Raw genomic sequence first — 17,630 nt, 5'->3', positions numbered from 1 at the left:
GTGTTTTTGTCTCCGGACAAATTTCGATATTTTAACTAACAATTTTTGACGGACTTTTTTGTTTTGATTTCTTATTTCATTTAACATTGAAACACATCTCAACGTAATTAACGCCTTGAGAGCAAAATTAAAAATCTACATAGTTAAGGGTGTTTTAAAATCACCACTTATCATAATATAATGCGCGCTCTACTTGTTTTCCATTAACGCGTAGCATAAGCAGCCTATTATTCCAGCTCTTAATTCAATTGCAATCCTTTTGAGGCACGCTAATTGGTCCAACTAACGCGTTGATGGATGTAAATAAAAAATCATTTTTTACCTAAAATTCCGTGTAGGGGTAAAATCTGCAAAAAAATGAATCTTTTAGAATCTTTTTTTTTGGATTTTTATGGTTTAACCAAAAAACTACCAGATTAGCCTGAAGGATATTCAGGGCTGCGCCCTTATACGAGCAGTCTTGTTTTGATTTCTTAATTCGTTTGATATTGAATAAAGATCATATCGGAGTAACAAAAGAAACAAAAATTGCACTGGCGTGCGCGAGAGGACGATATTTTGCATGCAATAGACTTGCGTTATTGAACTGCTCATGTTTCAAATCACTTCAATTTCTACGCGAAAATCCTAGACGAGGAAAAGGCATTTTTTCAAAGTTGAAATGAGCTATTAGTGTACAATTTTAACCGCTCGCGCGATATCTAGGCGCTAGTTTTCAGAGACCTTCTTGGTAAAAAAACTAGTGCATGTTTTGATTTGATTGTATCGCTCAACTCGTGATAAGCTGAAACCTCCTAATTAGTTTTTGTTTCTTGTGTTTGCGAAGTACATCTTTGCCGCTGCATTCAACCTAGGAGAATTTGGTTTGCTCTGACAATTGTTGGTGATATGTTACAATAGGTGGTAATTTTGAGTACAGTGCATGTAATAAGTTTGAGAACTATAATGCAGAATATAGTTATTTCATTTGCAATCAGTTGTACATGCTATAAGATAGTTTTTGCAATTATATTACTCTGGCAAATGAAATGCTCTTCAAAAGTTCAATTTTTACACTTCTTGCACCTAAAAATTTGGCTTTTGAAATAAATTATAAATAATGAGCGAAGTATAACAAATAGCGATCCAGCTACCACCTATTGTAATAAATCACCCATTTGTTATGTCATTTTCGCCAGCTAAAGTAAACCATGCTTCCCGAGACAGGCACCACAATATATACTCAGTGACAGCAGATTTTTTTTCTGACTAACGTTCAAACACAATAGGACACGATGTTAAGAATAAATCAACTCAACAGAGACTGGCAGTTAAGACCTTGTTGGGACATCATTTATTTGAATTTTTTTAACAGTAGTCGGCGCGGACCAATCATTTATCATTTTCGCAAAGGGGATGAGCGAAATTTCAAGGAACTCTCCTAAAACTGGTACAATATCTATATGATTGTGTTTTACTGCACTTCGTCTGTATGACTTTGCATCGTCCATCAGCAATAACTGGTTAAAGGTAGTTCATTACAGCCTATGAGTAAAGTAGTCTCTCAGATACCTTTTCTGTCATGTTATTCTATGAACTTAATTTTTCAACGTCTCGTTTCGACTCTAGATGAATATGAACTCATAAATACCGAAATATTTAAATTAAGCTTGCTGACTGAGTCACACGGTGCTAGGAAATAAAGGCGACAGAACATAAGACGACAAGCTATTAAGCATAAGTAAGTTTGCAGTCTTCTGATTGGTTACGTTTTTCTTAAAAACAAACACGCAAACTTTGAAACAACGAGAGAAAAAAAACAATCAGCTTTTTAATGAATTTTTAAAATTTTCTGAAAGACCACAGGGCAACAATTGTCTAAACAGCTATCGTCTTATTTGCCAGCCACCATAAAACTCATCAAGTTACTGCCAAGTTTGGTAGAAGCCGTTCATCTTTGCAAAATCTTCTGTTTGTTGCAACAACCAAATAAATGATTTAAGACTCGCTAACTGTAGAGAAATGGCTCAATTTGTTAATAGACAGTATTTCTTTTATTAGCCAGAGGGTTTGGAAGTGCTTGTCTCCTCCCCCTCCGCCCTGCACGTGACACATAAGGAGGTGGAGTTGCTGAACAGACTGTTGGGGCGGGGACTGTCAGTGAAGGCCAGGTTCACCCGCAAGCCATTCATATACAACGAGCACAAGGTGTCCGTGGAACTGATCTTCGCCAACACAGCCACTGACAACACTCACTTTTCAAACATTTCTATCACCGAAAAGGTTAAAACGCAAACATCTAACTAAAAAAATAACTGTCCAAAAATGTGATATCGAAATTTTCTCCTCACTTTTCAAAGATTTTTATCACTGACAATGTTAGACGCAGATATCGAAAGTTGAAATAAATCCAAGTGCTCAGGTATGAAGAATAATATGGACGTTATTTAAATACTAAAAACGTATCAGTCTTTAAAGAATTCTAGATCCTGAAATGTCAGTTTTTTGACAGTTTTTTGTCAGTTCAAAAACTACAAAAGTAATTTTTCTAAATATATTTTGGAAATAACTATTTTTAAAACATTCGAATATCTATTTCTTTTGGTTAAAACTTTGTTCGAACCGTCTATTCAAATGGCTGAGGCTTAAGTTGCTTTTTTTCAGGAAGTGTTAGGTATTAGTTCACTTAAAATTCAATTGTGCGCAGTTATTCTTGTTTTGTTTCTAAATTGAGGTTTGCGATTAGCAAGCGATACTTTAAATCATGTTTTTTTTTTGTAATTTCAGAAGTTGCCAGCTGGCATGTCTTTGGATGAGTTCCCCAAAATAGGACAGCTTCCTCCCGGTCAACAACAGAATGCCTACATCGGAATAGACTTCTGTGACTCACTCCAGCCGGCCCACTTCACCATTGCATGTACAGTGAATGACAGTGAGACCAAACAGTTCCCAGTCCAACTGAGCTGCACAGTTGGAGATCTGTTGAGGCCATGCACTTGTTCACACCACACTTTCTCCGCCATACAAAGTGAGTTTTCGACCATATTATGTGAGTTTTTGGCTATACAAAGTAAGTCTTAGGCCATACAAAGTGAGTCTTAGGCCATACAAAGTGAATATTAGGCCATACAAAGTGAATCTTAGGCCATAAAAAGTGAATCTTAGACCTTACAAAGTGAGTCTTAGGCTATACAAAGTAAGTTTATATGATCGGCGATAAGAGGTCAACTATGAAATTATATTATTTGTTTTTCAATTACAAGGATTTAATTGTCTTCAAGAGGAATAGATGCAGTGAAGACTCTTGTATAGGTCTTGGTTTTTTTCAAGAAAAAGCCTTAAAATTTGTTAACGCTCAATTTTGATTTTTTGCGGTTTGACTTCGAAGTTCAGTTTATTGAAAAAAAGGCAAACTTCACTATTGATCAGCAAAAGTGTAAAGGTCACGAAAAACGTGAACGACTTCTAGTTTCGAAAGTGGATTTTAAATGTTCAGATTTCCCAACGGAGTTAGAAAGTTACCTATTGATCCAGCTTTCTCAAATTGCCCCACCCAAGTTTTTCTTGAAAGTCAAAGAGCCGTAAGGCCATATATATATTTTTGGAAGTTTGAAATATTTATATTTATATATATATATATATATATATATATATATATATATATATATATATATATATCACCAGTTAAACATACACATACTGCTCCAACCAAATTTTTCTTGAAAGTCAAAGAGCCTTAGGGCCATATATATATTTTAGGAAATTCGAAAGTTGAAGTTTTTTAAAACAACTTCAATCGGCGTCCTCCAGCATTAAATATATATATTCGCTTTAGCGATTGCTGTCTCTTTTTCTATTCGCTAGCTTGCAGTGCTACGCTTGCGTTGTATCGCGAGAGATGTGAAGGTACTCTTCGCCTCTGAGTTTCATTTTGCGGTCAGAAATGTGTTAATTGTCCCGACCACTGGGAGAGGGGGTTTCGAAAGCTCTCATTTTACACCGGTTTTGTAGTGTTTTTGAATGAAAGAGTTAAAGTTGTTTGCTGATTCGTTTTAGCCAAGTTGTCTTATGGTATGCTTGCGAAAATTATGACAATATTTTTTGTTTATCGGTGTTATTCGGGCCATTTTCCAGTTTGAATTGTTTTATTTTGGCTTATCATCTGTGTGTATCTGTGGATGTATCAATTTTAAATATTGAGAAATTTTTATAAACTCAGTCCATAGACTTTAAAAAGTTGTGCATTTTAAGTAATTTCTGTTCCTTTTTTTGTTCTGTTCCTTGATGGTTTCTTTCGGCTTCTCTTGATTCATTTTTGTTCGTGATCAGTTACACTTCTTCTCGTTTTGCAGGCAGACTGACGGGCATGAATGAACACGAGTGCAAATTGGACACACTAACTGCAAACTTAGACGAGAGTGAACTCCTCAAGAGAGTGTATGCCGTCTGCAATGTCGGCTTAGTGCCCTGTAGTGTTCAAAGTGGACCACGTCTGTTGTACTCGTTCTCTGGAGTGACAACTTCAACCGGCACTCCAGTTCTGGTCAGTGTGGACTTGGAGAAGAAAAAACTGACTGTGAATTGTGAGAAGATGGTTGTGGGATCGAAGCTCATGAAAGAACTGAATCAGAGTCTGGCTCAGTAGTTTTTTATGGGCAAGTCTCTCACTCGTGCCCCTCTATATCATAGTGATCAAATGTGATTTTGAAAATGTATATTAGTTCCTACCACTCAGCTTTTGGCAGATAATCGACATCTTTCAAACTCCTTCCCTCTCCTAAAGTGCTGTGTTTTTGGTTCTCCAGGGCAAATAATTGATAAATTTACAGATAAGATTATTGGTACAAATCAAGTATGCGTAAACTACCTTTAACTATATAGTAGTCACACTTGATAATAAGATATCTGGGATCACGGTTGAAAGAGTAGCCCAAATATATTTATCAATACGTTTATTTAAGTCCCATTTCTGACTCAATTGTAATCGAAGTGTGATTTTGGAAACGTTTTACAAGCAAGTCTGCTGCTATTCGCGAATAATAAATAGCTTCTCCGTGCTGTATGAATGGTTCTAGAGGGTAGGTAATAGAAAAGTAGACTGACAGATTATGGCTTCATATGCATTAAAACGAAAAACATGGGTTTGATTTTGTTCCAAGTGGTCAAAAATAAGTTGCATTAATTTTGAAATCATTTCTTGTGAGTTTTAGTGTTGTCGATAAACAGTGCATTAATTCCTAATCCGCATATGTTGAAATACCAATAAAACAGCTTTAGTCAAACATTCAAAAAACTATTAATGAAGTAAACTGTATTTACCTTTGCATTATGAGTATATCTGTATATTTCGGTAGATCAAGTCTGTCATAACGATTATGTCAGAAACAGTCTAATTTAAAGTGTATCTATATCTATTGAATTCGAATTTAGATCAAACTTTTTTTAATAGTCAACTTCTTTGTCAAAATTAAGTGATCAGTCTCTGGGTATGGTGGGTGCTATCAATTTAGTTTTTTGGTGCTTGGGGTATTGCATGAAAATTGGTGGTGTTCATTTTTTATTTTTCTAACATCGCAATACCCACTTTCGTTTTCTTTTTTCATGCACTATCATTTTTAAAATCTCTCAATTTTGTTCTTATTGAGGAAAATAGACAAGAGGGAGCTTTAAAATGCTGTACATCCATCCAGAAGTGGATTTTTAGATTTTTTTCGACTACCCAACCAAAAATGGCGTTATTTTAGTAAAATCTTCCCAAAAATGCACAAAATTTTGTTATATGATCAAAAGTTTGTTATACATTGTCATCGTTATATGATCTGTCTGCCGTGGTCTTCAAAAAAAATGAAAAATAGGGGCTCAACTAAAGCTGAAGGCACATAATTGATAATTTTTAACCTTAGTTTCTCTAATAGTATAAGAGTGAAAATTTTCGTGAATTTGTAATTTTCCCAAAGATAACTTTTTGTGTACAATTTAAAAGGCATCGCTTATTTTGCTCGGAGGTTTCCCAAATGTTGCCTCGGTTAAACCCTTGGTATCAATTTCGGCCGAGTATTTTTTGAGAAGACTCAAAAATTTCAAAAAACAGACGAAATTATATTTTAACCTTTTCTTAGGACCATTACTTTTTTGTTAGAAAAATTGAAATTAAAGTAAAAAAAATCATAGTTTTCGAAGTGAAAAATTTGTCTAAAATCCTTTTGATTGTTCCGAGAGTCATTACAATAACGACCTTGCGAGCGTAGTGTACTAGTTTGAGCTTTCTTTTTTTTTCTAAGCTAACTATTAAATAAAAGTGTATCTAAAACTGATCAATTATTTGGTGCACTTTGGCTATAATCACGATCTAGGATCTGAGACTCATAATTTCCAGGTCGCATATCAAATCCGAGTCGTAGCCGCATTCTTACTAGTTCGAGGCTTATTTCTACTTTTTTAAAAATCTTTTTATAGAGCTGTTTTTGTCGTGTTCTGGCTAGTGTTTGCGAAACGAAGCTTCGCCTCTATGTTTAAGAGGAAAAACTTGGGAGTTTCCGCTTATGCAGATGAGCTTCAGACAATCAGATTTGGGTGCGTAGCTTTCCAGAAAAATGAATAAGTTTCGAAAAACTATCAAAGTCTGGAGTATGTCTTACGAGGGAAGAAAACATTTTTGCAATTTTGTTTTCGGCCTAGCCGCTAATGCAGAGGAGCTTCTTACTATGGACTCAGCTTTTTGTAAGCGAAAATTTTCGGAAGCTTCTGATGATTGAAACCAAAAACCTTTGATTTGGTAGGGTAGTTTTTTTGAGAAAAATGAAGTTAAAAAAAATTTAAAAATATTTTCACGGCCCTATATTATTGGGTGAAAAATGTGGTCTGAGTCGCTAAAGCAGAATAGCTCTCCACAAATCATTTTTTCCAATGAAACAAAATTTTTTGATATGGGATCTCGGTTTTGAGAAAAGAAAAAAAATCAATTAACGGTCAAAAATTATAGAATATGTTATTCTGAGGGAAAATGACTTCTTTGATAAAAGATTTGAAACATAGCCGCTAATGCAGGGTAGCTTCTTGCAGCGCATTTTCTCCTTTAGATCCAAAATATCAGACTTAAGGGGTAGTTTTTGAGAAAGTGGAAACAATCCAATGTTACCACTTTTATACAAATCGACAAAGCGGTTTTCGAGAAATATTGAATTCGAGAAAGTAAACAGATTTTTCAAAGCGTATCATACAATAAAACGAAAAAACCCAAATGCCTATATTTTCATAATACTTGTTTCCATCAAACGCTGACATTTTGGAACGCTGACATGAGTCCAAATGTGTTTTAGTCAGTTGAATAACTGTGGAATATGATTTAAATTTCTTAAACATTTTCGGTTTGTCTTAAATCATGCCTTCAACGACTCTACTACGCATTTTTTGAAACAAAGTGAAAAATCTGCATGTTTTTTTAGAAGTTTTTTAAATGCCTAATGGACTTCTTTTATTGGTTGATTTAATAGTAAAATTGCCAAACAATTTGTTCAAAACAGCGTTCGAACTGCTTTGAAGTCTGAAATATCAGTACTAAAACGAAAAATATATATTTTGTTTTTGACAAATTTTGCATTTTTTTGAAATTTGCATTTGAGAATAAGAAAAAAAAACATGTTTCACTAAATTTGATGGCCAATTACTTGTCTGCGTATCTGTTATCGGCTGAGTTGTTACATCTTGAAAGCGTTTTTTTTTCGCTGCGCGGATTCTTTAATTTTGCTTTTAGTGTTTGATTTACTCCTACAATTTGTAATTTTTTTACCTTGACTTCGTTCTTCATTTGTTTTTTTTTGTTTTGATTCGCTCAAAAAAATCCTCGGCCCAAATGAGTTTGGCCTATCTTTTATTGGCCTAATGACCTGGTTTTGGGTCGTTTCAAGGGGAAAATGTAAAATGTTTTGCTTTGATAAGTTTTTCTCAGAAACTTCATCTGATTTTCAAAAAGGGATATCAATTGAAAAACTGCCGGCTCTCCTGTATGCCTGCATACTCCCCTATAGTCTTCTTAGTTGACACCTTGTCTACAGCCTTCGAAAAAATCTGTGCGCGAATATTTGACCCATATTTTTTGGTTTTTTCATTTTCTCGAAAAATATCCCTCTCAAATCTGAGTTTTCGGTTTCAAAAAATAGAACGGTCTAGAAAAATTCCCTGAATATGCGGCTTCGCCCATACTTTTTACACAAAGTTATGGCCCTCGGAATAGTCAATATTTTAAATTTTGACCGTTTTTCAAACTTTTCGAATATTTTTGAACACTGCACTGCCATGTTTGAGATTTTGGGTTCAATTCAAAAAACGGGTTGTAAAAAGCTCATTCGTTTATGAGATTACTCTCAAATTTTTCTGACACCAAAAATCATGGCCGGCGGAAAAATAAAAGTTTGGATTTTTGATCGTTTTTTTTTAACAAAATTTTGACATTTCTCGAGAACTACCCTCACAAATCTGACGTTTTGGGCTCAATCAAAATTAAAGGATAGTAAACCTCTTCGGCATAAGCGACATAAGCGACTACACCCTATTTTTTCACACAAAAACCTGTCTCTGGGAAATTTCAAAGTCTTGATTAGTTGACCGCTTTTTGGACTTGTCTCGCTATCCTGCCAAATCTGATATCAAAGGTTTGATTGAAACAACACGTTGTTGAAAGCATACTTTTATAACCGGGTGTTCCTAGTTTATTTAAGAAAAAATTTATGGCCTTCTAACAAGTTGAAGTGTTAAAACTTTGACAGTTTTTTTACAAACTTTTTGACTTGAGGCGAAAACTGCCGTGATAATTTTGAGGTTGTGTTCAAACCAAGAATCCCGGTTTTGGATTCTCCACTGTTCGAGAGGCCACAACCTGCTTAGTGCAGGAAAATGTATGGTTTTTGGAAATCTTTTTGAGGGCTTTCTAGAACTTTTGAACGTTTTTAGAAACTTTTTGAATTCTCTTTAATTTTACAAAATCAAATCTAATGAAATGTTAACTCAAAAAACCGTTTGCGATAAACGTTACTGCAGAAGCAGCAGCTGCTGAGTTGTCTGCCAGAGAATTGTTATCTCTTTGGGAAAATTGATTAACCTAAGTTTTTTCTAGCTTCTCACTTATTTTAGTAGAGAAAAAAGTAAGGTTTTGGACAAACCCAGTTTTTGAAGCCACTTTCTTTACTCATACTGCATCAGTGTTTCAAATTCATTCAAAACCAAACACATATCTCCAGCTTTATTTGGGCCTTCAGTTGTTTTTAATCTGAACACACGAAAAGGTTGGTTTAATTAGTTTTTTTGACTTTTTTAAATGTTTTTGTTGTATCGCAAGTGGTGGAGAAAAACTGGAAGTTTCAAAATCTTTTTAAAATCGTTATGCATAAAAAAATGATGCAAAATATGTAGGTCGCTTCTGGACAAACCAATCGCTTCAAATTTTCAAAACGTTCAGTACATTTCAATATACTGACTGCAACTTGAGAATCACTCTTGCCATATCAATTTTTTGGTTTTCTTGACAGGTCAAGAAATATTTCCTTTTTCTACTCCATAACAGTTGCAATGCTATGAGAGTCCATTGATCGTTGCCATCTGTGTTTTTCTTCCTGAGCATTTTCTCAGTGAAATTTTCGGCAAGAAAACTTTTGGTCTCTGTAGTTTGGTTTTGTATGCAGAAAAGTCTTACAATAACTTCAGTTATACGTTTCAAATTTTTCTAACAAGAAACTTGAATAAATGTCAGAAAATAAATTGAATTTTACTCCAAGATAGTAAAAAGAAAATGAGCTCATGGCCTTAAATCGACTCTGATGTCTAAATGGTTGCATTAGTTTTTCTTTTTTTTCTATCGTAAGTATGACTTCAAGGCATCCTATTCAGAAAATAAGACGAAAAACCCAGAAACTTTTTTTCGAGTCGCGAAAAAAATCAACTTATCACTAAATGGTTTCATGAATGTTCGTAAATTTCACTGAGTTTTCACTTTCAAGCCACGGATGCATTTAATTCTCACTTGATTTTCCAAATTGACTGGCCATGTACGTTTTTGGTTAACTTGCTCAAGCTAGGGGGGCTTGCACTAAATCATGTTTCAAAACCAATTATTATTTAGAATTCCTTGAGCCAGCTTAAGTATAAGTTGAGATGTCGGAGAATGGGAATGGTTGAATCTGGAAAACGTTGTCTATCTTGTCTGACACTCGTTGATTTTGTTAACGGATCTATTATTTAAAAACTGAGGTTTTCGAAACGAAGTTCTGAGTTTTACGGAAAAAAATGGTTGAAAAAAATGCTTGCAATTTTCAAAAACTCTAAAATTGACAGGAAAACTAACCGAAGTTGAAAAATCTAGATAAGAGGAGGATCTACGACTTTCTCGAAGGGGTTGGTTTGGGGGTAGATTTTCAAAAAAACTTTTATCGAACTTTTTATTATATCAACTGAATTGTCTTTCGAAACTCTCCGGAATCCCAATACAGACACTATTTTAGCCAAACGTGTGCCCCAAAGACGTTTTAGGCATTTTTGGAAGAATTTGACCAAAAATTTGCGGCTTTTCGTTGTGCGCTCTCCCCAATAAAATTAATATATACTGGCGTCGAAGGCGCCTTCGAAAAATTTTAGGGTCAGTCAGCAAATGTCCTAACATACTAGCACAGGGGGTCCTTTTGGGCTGAAGTCCTGAAGAAAAAACGTCCCCTTCCCCTAAATCCGCCGCTGGTCTGGATCAATAGTTGATTTTTTGTACTTGTAAATAAAAAATTAAAACCAAATTTTGAATGTTAAAATCAATCACGTTTTTGCGCAATTGGCACATGCTATCAAAGAGCATGCTTGTGTTTCATTTGCCGAAATTTTTAGAGTAAATATTAAAAAACTGAAACATCAAATCAAACCGCAAAAAAAAAATTTTGATTTCACTCAAGCTTTTGATCGGTGTCGTAATGTCTCGCAAAAAAGCCAAAAAGTTTTTGAGCGCTGTTGCAATAATTGAAATATGATCTTTCAGAATCAGAATCAGAAATATGATTCGTATATTTTGAAGCTTTTATTCGAACCTAAATTGCTTCCTGGTTCTAAAATGAAAACATTTTTTTTAACTTGTTGTTTATACCACAAGTTTTTAAAATTTTATCGCCTTAGGCGTGAGATTTTGCATAATTTTATCCTTCAGTAATTACCGTTTAATTTTTTTTGTTTAACAAGAAAACAAGGTTATGATACATGCTTAATTGAGCGTTTGCCGACACCAACTGTTTTATATAACTAATAATCAAAATTTTATAACTCTTTTCAAGTAAAAGTTTTCCCTATTCTTTTGTGCGGACCAGCGATACATCGTAAGTATTTTCCTTGGTCGTGTTTCCGCTTTCTTCGTGTTTCTCTTCCAAAATCGGCTCAATTTCCGGGCGAAATCCGTTTCGATGCTTCTTCTTGTAAGAGTCTGAAAGCATAGAAGGTAAAAAACAGTGATGATTGCTTAAGAGTTCTTTTGGTTTTGATCCCGGCGACAGACTACAAAAGGACCTCCCTAAATCATCATTTTCGTCCCTAAAGATGCGGAACTAGCCGCCACTTGCCTGCTTGTACACTGGGGAAAGCGGTTCGAATCGCGACGCTGGCGCTGATACGACAGGACTGAAGGCGCAAAATGACGAATGATGGAAATGAGGTCCTAATGTAATCCGTCGCCGCAAAGCTCAAATTTCTCAATAAGTAGAAACCTTGCTCTCTCGTCTCTGTTGTCGTATGACTTGGCACAGCACTTGGAGCAGGCGAACAGCAGCAGAGCCAGGAAGGCGAAGGGGGGTGCACACCACAACACTATCAGCACCCACCTAAACCATCCACCCAACCAAAGTTAACTTACGGGCACGTGCAACTATATTAAGACCAACTAACGCTTATCCACTAACAAGCGATTTAATTTTAAAAACGTACATTAAATTATCTCGATTCTTTGAAAAAAAAAAATGTGACATGCATTGTATTTGGTCAGTTTTAATTAAACTTGGTCTTCATACATACATAACCTGGTTAAATCAACAGTTCACGCACAAACTTTACTTCCACGAGAATAAAAACCAACAAATAAGCTGAGCTAATACTATTATATCAGAAAAACAGTTGAAAAACTAGGTTAATTTTGAGAAATTAGATTAAAAGATAGAATTATCGAAACTGGAATTGCTTCGAAGCGATCATTTGTTTCCTCAAGACTCGAAAATGAAAAATAAAACATAACCAACGGACAGTTAGTTAGAAGTGTTAATGAACGCAATAAAACAGAAAAAATAACTGACATATTTTGCCAGAAAAAAATAGATGGCTTCAAAGTTTTTTGAATTTCTAGAACAATTTATAACTGACACTTTTTTGATAAAATTTACCCAATTTGCGAGAACTGGATCAATAAAACACACATTTTATTTCGCTGCAGAATCTGAAATTTAAAATACACTTTCAGAAGTCAATAATCACGATGATTGACACTTTTTTAAATAAAATTAAACAATTTTGGGAAAACTGGATCAAAAGGTTTTTTTTTGCCGGAAAATCTCTTGAATGTTAAATGCGACTTTTGAAACTACAACTCGGCGAAGTTTTTCCCAGCCTTCACACTTTTGCTGTTCGATACTGGAACTTGCCTTTCTTTTAGCAAAAGAAATAAACTGAAATTGTAACACTTTTTTTCTGGAAAAATTAACAAAAAAATACATCACGACTTGTATAAGAGTACATTCATCGATTCTTAAAAAAGGCGATCCTTTTTTAGGTTTCCTTGAGTTCATTGACACTTTTCCACCTGTCTCCTGGCAAAGATTTCTTCCTGTTGCTTAAAATTTTTTCAGATGACAATTGACATGATTTTTTGTCGCAAATTTTTGTCGCTTAAACTTTTGATTTAAGGGTCTGCGTTCAAATCTGAGTTCAAGTTTCATTTTTTTAAAATTTTTTGAGCATAAGCAACTCACTGGATCTTTGTATATTGTCTTTCGCCAACTTTTCCCGACCAATCACAGATAAATTGATGAAAGTTGATATCATATTTAAGAAATCATATTCCTAAAACAAAAATTCAAAAAAATTTAATCAGTGTAAAGAAAAATTGGTTTGCATTTTTTGTTTTTGTTTCACAACAAATCAGAAAAAAAAATTGATGAAAGCTGACCTCCCACTACAATTTCCGTTTTTTTTGTATTATGATTTTAACATCAATTTAACTATATCAGTTCTCATTGTTGGAGTTTATCGATTAATTCATCAAAGAAAAATAACCAAAAACTTATAAAAAAGACGGCAAATTGAGAAAAATTGATTTTTTTTCGTTGCTTTTATGATTTAAAAAAAAAATTATTATTTTTTCAAATCAGCGTGGTCGGAACATTCTGTGATACATGTGCAGCAACTGGCTATTCTTGTTTTTTTTTCTGAAACCTGTCATTTTATAGGCATCAATTTAAAGGTGTAACGAGTGATTTTACAAGGTTAATTATGAAGACAAGATATATTTGCCATGACATAATTAGTCAGTATGCCAATTTTCATAACAATCAATAAATGTGAACAAAATTTTTATTAAAAACATTTTGCAGAGGGAGGGAAAAGGAAAAAGAGCCCATATTTGCTTTGAGACTCACCCGATGTCAATCTGTAGAGTCTCATTCTGAAGGTCCTTCAGCATCTGTTTTCGGTTTTCTGCGAACAGGTGTTGGTCGGTGGAGTTGGCGACTGCGAACAGACAGTTGTAGTAGAAGGACTGGTTGCGACTGTTCACGTGGTTGAACTCCTTCTTCTCCGAGTAGTAGTCGCCGGTGGGGATGGCCGGCGTCGCCACTGTGAAAATCACTGCAACCGAGAACATTTTTTCGGTCATTTTTTGGTTTATAGCCCTTTCTCTTATCCATAATACAACAAATAAATTGAAATGGTGTCAAATTTTGTTATGAGGCTCGATGGGATATTAGGCGGAATCAGTCAGAGAATTTTGTTTCTTCATTTTTTTGCGTCAATCTGAGAAGTTTTTTCTTAATGGCTATTATCTAAGAGACTTAGATTTAAATCATGAGAGCAGAAAATCTAAGAATTTAGATCCGTTTTCGGCTTTTTTGCTTTCCTCCCCACGGAGGAGAAGAAAAATTGCCTCCTTTTGATTCAATAAAAACTTAAGATACGAGTGAATGCGAGTTAGGAGAAGACTGTAACGTCTTCCAGTTGCCAATTCTAGACCGGTGTGTTCAATTTTGGGTCTAAAATTGGCTTTCGGTGGGTCTAAATTTGGATGGGAGATAAACTAACATAGGAGTACAGCCAGCACCAGCAAAGAGCAGTATGCGACTCCCTTTTCCAGCTGGATGATTCGACAGCAGTCCAGGAAGCCTAGGATCACAATCAGACCAGAGATGCCTATGCCAGTGAACACAAACACCAGCGTGCACGTCGTCCTGTCTCGGAACCCCTGGCTGTCCTTCACTGACAACAGCGGCTCTTCTAAATTGATTAGACGAGGTTACGTTTGCTTTCTTTGTGTGAAAACTTTTTTGAAAGTCAAGTTTTTTTAGTTTATAATAAAAGCTACCCAGCCTGTCTAACAGTACAAACCATAGTAGTGTGGTAAAATAGATCGGCACAGTGGAACCTGATCTAAACTATATTTTATGATTGGATAAATTGGATATTTTACCACTGTAAAGCATTTAATATTAACCAATCATGATCCATCTAACTAACAACCCACTTATTTGTACTTGTAATTTCAGCACCAGAGAGATTTGAATTTAACTTAGAAATTCGTTGTCTCTCCAAGAGAACTTCAGCAGCCGCAACAAACCAGTATACCCTAGATCTATTGAGCCTAGCAGAGATTAGTTAAACACCCTGAGACTAGAAAGTATAAGAGTAAGATTAGGATCGGTATTAGACTAAGAAGTTGCACGAATCTATCCGGCCGAAAATAAGATAGCGTGACGAGCAGACGGTGTACCCTACCCGAAATTACTCTATGAGTTATACCACATCGGTCCTAACTCATCTGGTGCGACCATAAGTCTCGAATAAGACCTTAATAGCTTAGAACTAACCAAAAATAGATTAGAATTTAGACAAAACATTTTCAAAATGTTATACGATAATAATTTAATCGAAATGTCTCTACGAGTCAATAGATCAGAGCCGATATTCCGAACAATAATAGAACTACCCGGAATTGGAAGAAGACCTCGAACAAGAGACGACTACGACAAAGTAGAAATTTACCATATTGTTTTATAATTGTACGGCAAAAACCAACACAAACTTTTAAATTTAGAATCTTATTAGCAATGAATTTAGATTTTCATCTGCAAACATAAAATTTTGAAGTAAACCTTCATGATCATTTCAGGCGCTAAACAGAATTACTAATGTACAATAACGGTTGATAAAAAGATCTCAGATCGTTTTCTTAATTTCTGCAGTCTTATATAAAACATATTTGAAACATATTTATTGAAAATAAAAATAAAAATTAGTAGCATGACAATAAAGTGTTAGTAATCATAAATATTTTGTTGTCCCAGCTTCATCACCTAAACATAACATCAATCATAAGCTCACTAATATCATTAAAATACTAAATCTTTTCTTAAATAAATTTAAACCATTTTAATTTTAAATTCACTTAATTTTAAAATCAGATCATCAAGGCTTATCCTTGGATCTTAATTAATTTTCTATTTCACTAAATTTAAAACCTGATCATCAAGGCCTATCCTTGGATCAAAAAGAACAATTTTGTTCTCCCCCACCCACTTAGCAAGTGTCTAACGACCTCAAACGTCGATTCACTATCCAATCCTTCCAAAAGACCCAAGATTAATAGAAATTTTTAAATAAAACTAACCATTCAAATTAAGATAAACAGTGAAGAACTTCGGCTATTCGTCCTTCACTTGAACCCTCTTTTTACCAGACCCAGGATAGATCTTAGACTTAGTAAGTTTAAAATAGTACCTAACGAACTATTTGCGTTCTAATTATACCTGAACCTTGTGGATCGTTTTACTATTCTCCAACCCTTGAACACAATCACTACCCCTAAGTAAGATTAAGTAAGTTAACACCTTAGCTTATACTAGCCACGAGAAAGTAAAAAATCATTCATCGGAATCGATATACTTTTCTCTCCAACCCTCAACAAATAGACCCAGGTTAAGCTAACCAAAAAATCGTAAGGACTAACAGTTTAAGAAAGTAAAAATCATCTAACAACTTTCTGCATCCCTCATCCTAAACCTTATGTCATTCAAAAATCTAGGAAATAAGCAAACAATCGTTTTACACAACTGTGAGATAGATAAAAAAAAAACGATCTTGTAATCACAACCCATACACAAACAGTTGAATACATTAGAACAAAACGACAAACAATAAAAAGAAAAATTATAAACAAACAAAGACAAATCACACGAAAAAGATTTTCAAAAAATAGAAACGCATTTTCCGAATCAGAAACCAGCAGTTTAGATGAACTCCACAAATTAAAAGAATCAATTGATAAAAATTGTCCCATTCACGATCAATTATATTTTTGCGATTCAGAAACAACTTCAAATTCATCAAAAAGAGGAAAAAGAAGAATAAAAAAGCAATACAAACACAAACCAGTACACCTGTATAATTGGAATCAAACAATTAGACACATTGATAGCTATATATTAACAGTCATCAAACAAAAAATTGAGCCACACTCAAAGTGACGATAGTCCAGATGATGAAGAGGTTTACCCCTTCCTCATAGATGCACCCGATAATAGAGGGCAACATGATTTTTGCAAGAATTTACTCGTAAATTTGTTTGAACCCGGAATCAGTCCATGCAAAGCAGAATTCTCAGATGTAAAAATCAAAAGACTAATTATTGAACATTGTTTGAAAGACATATGTAACTTAACACAACAATATGGAATCTACACCATAGAATTCAGCACACAAAATACAAATCATCGTAAATATGTAATTCAAACAGACGATCTTGAATTAGAATTTTCAAAAGTATTCCTAGAATATATCAAAAGCATACAATATCGTAATTCACAAAGATCAAACTCTAAATTCACCAATGAAGTTTTTGCAATAATATATACCTATATCTCTATATTAGAAAAATCAGAATTTCAAAGTATTTCACCAACTGAAACATCCAAACATACAAATGTACGAAAAGAAATTACATTATCTACATTTTCTACATATAATAAAAGAAAATTTCACTAAAGATGATGTTTCACAACACACTAAACATGATTTACAAAAAATTTTGGCATGGTTTATAATAGAGTATTTCACACATAATTTAGACTTAATTTCACAAGCAAGAAAAAATTTCAGACATCAAAATTCAAATGATGACACTGCCATTACAGAACAATCAGATTACGTTTGCGACCCTGAATGGTCTCATCCTACATTTATAAATATCCCACAATCGATCTCAAGTCAAGCAATAAGTACCAAATCTTATCACAGAGATTATGTAAAAGTAATACCACTAACCATTGATGCAACACCATTAAACTACAATACATTTTCACCTGATACACGAAATAACAGTTTAAATTCAGCCGTCATACACAATGAAAACCTTAATGGAACTAGAAATCTTACACAAC

At 34.3% G+C, this 17,630-nt stretch overlaps 1 protein-coding gene across 5 annotated transcripts in view; it reads left to right on the top strand.

Moving 5' to 3' along the window:
* The window catches only part of LOC134845319 (AP-3 complex subunit beta-1-like), a 46,192-nt gene extending 40,777 nt beyond the window's left edge, over nt 1–5,415 (top strand). For all 5 annotated transcript variants that reach the window (XM_063862303.1, XM_063862302.1, XM_063862304.1 and 2 more), the window contains 3 exons: nt 2,041–2,262; nt 2,767–3,007; nt 4,332–5,415. In XM_063862303.1, coding sequence (XP_063718373.1) covers nt 2,041–2,262; nt 2,767–3,007; nt 4,332–4,624 — 756 coding nt within the window. In that variant the 3' untranslated portion in view covers nt 4,625–5,415. The remainder of the gene's footprint in view (nt 1–2,040; nt 2,263–2,766; nt 3,008–4,331) is intronic.
* The last annotated feature ends 12,215 nt before the right edge of the window (nt 5,416–17,630 follow it).

This window comes from Symsagittifera roscoffensis, chromosome 4, assembly GCF_963678635.1.
Source record: "Symsagittifera roscoffensis chromosome 4, txSymRosc1.1, whole genome shotgun sequence".
NCBI classification, from domain to species: Eukaryota; Metazoa; Xenacoelomorpha; order Acoela; family Convolutidae; genus Symsagittifera; species Symsagittifera roscoffensis.
Note: the sequence above shows the minus strand (reverse complement) of the source record. Positions and strands in the feature narration are given on the sequence as shown.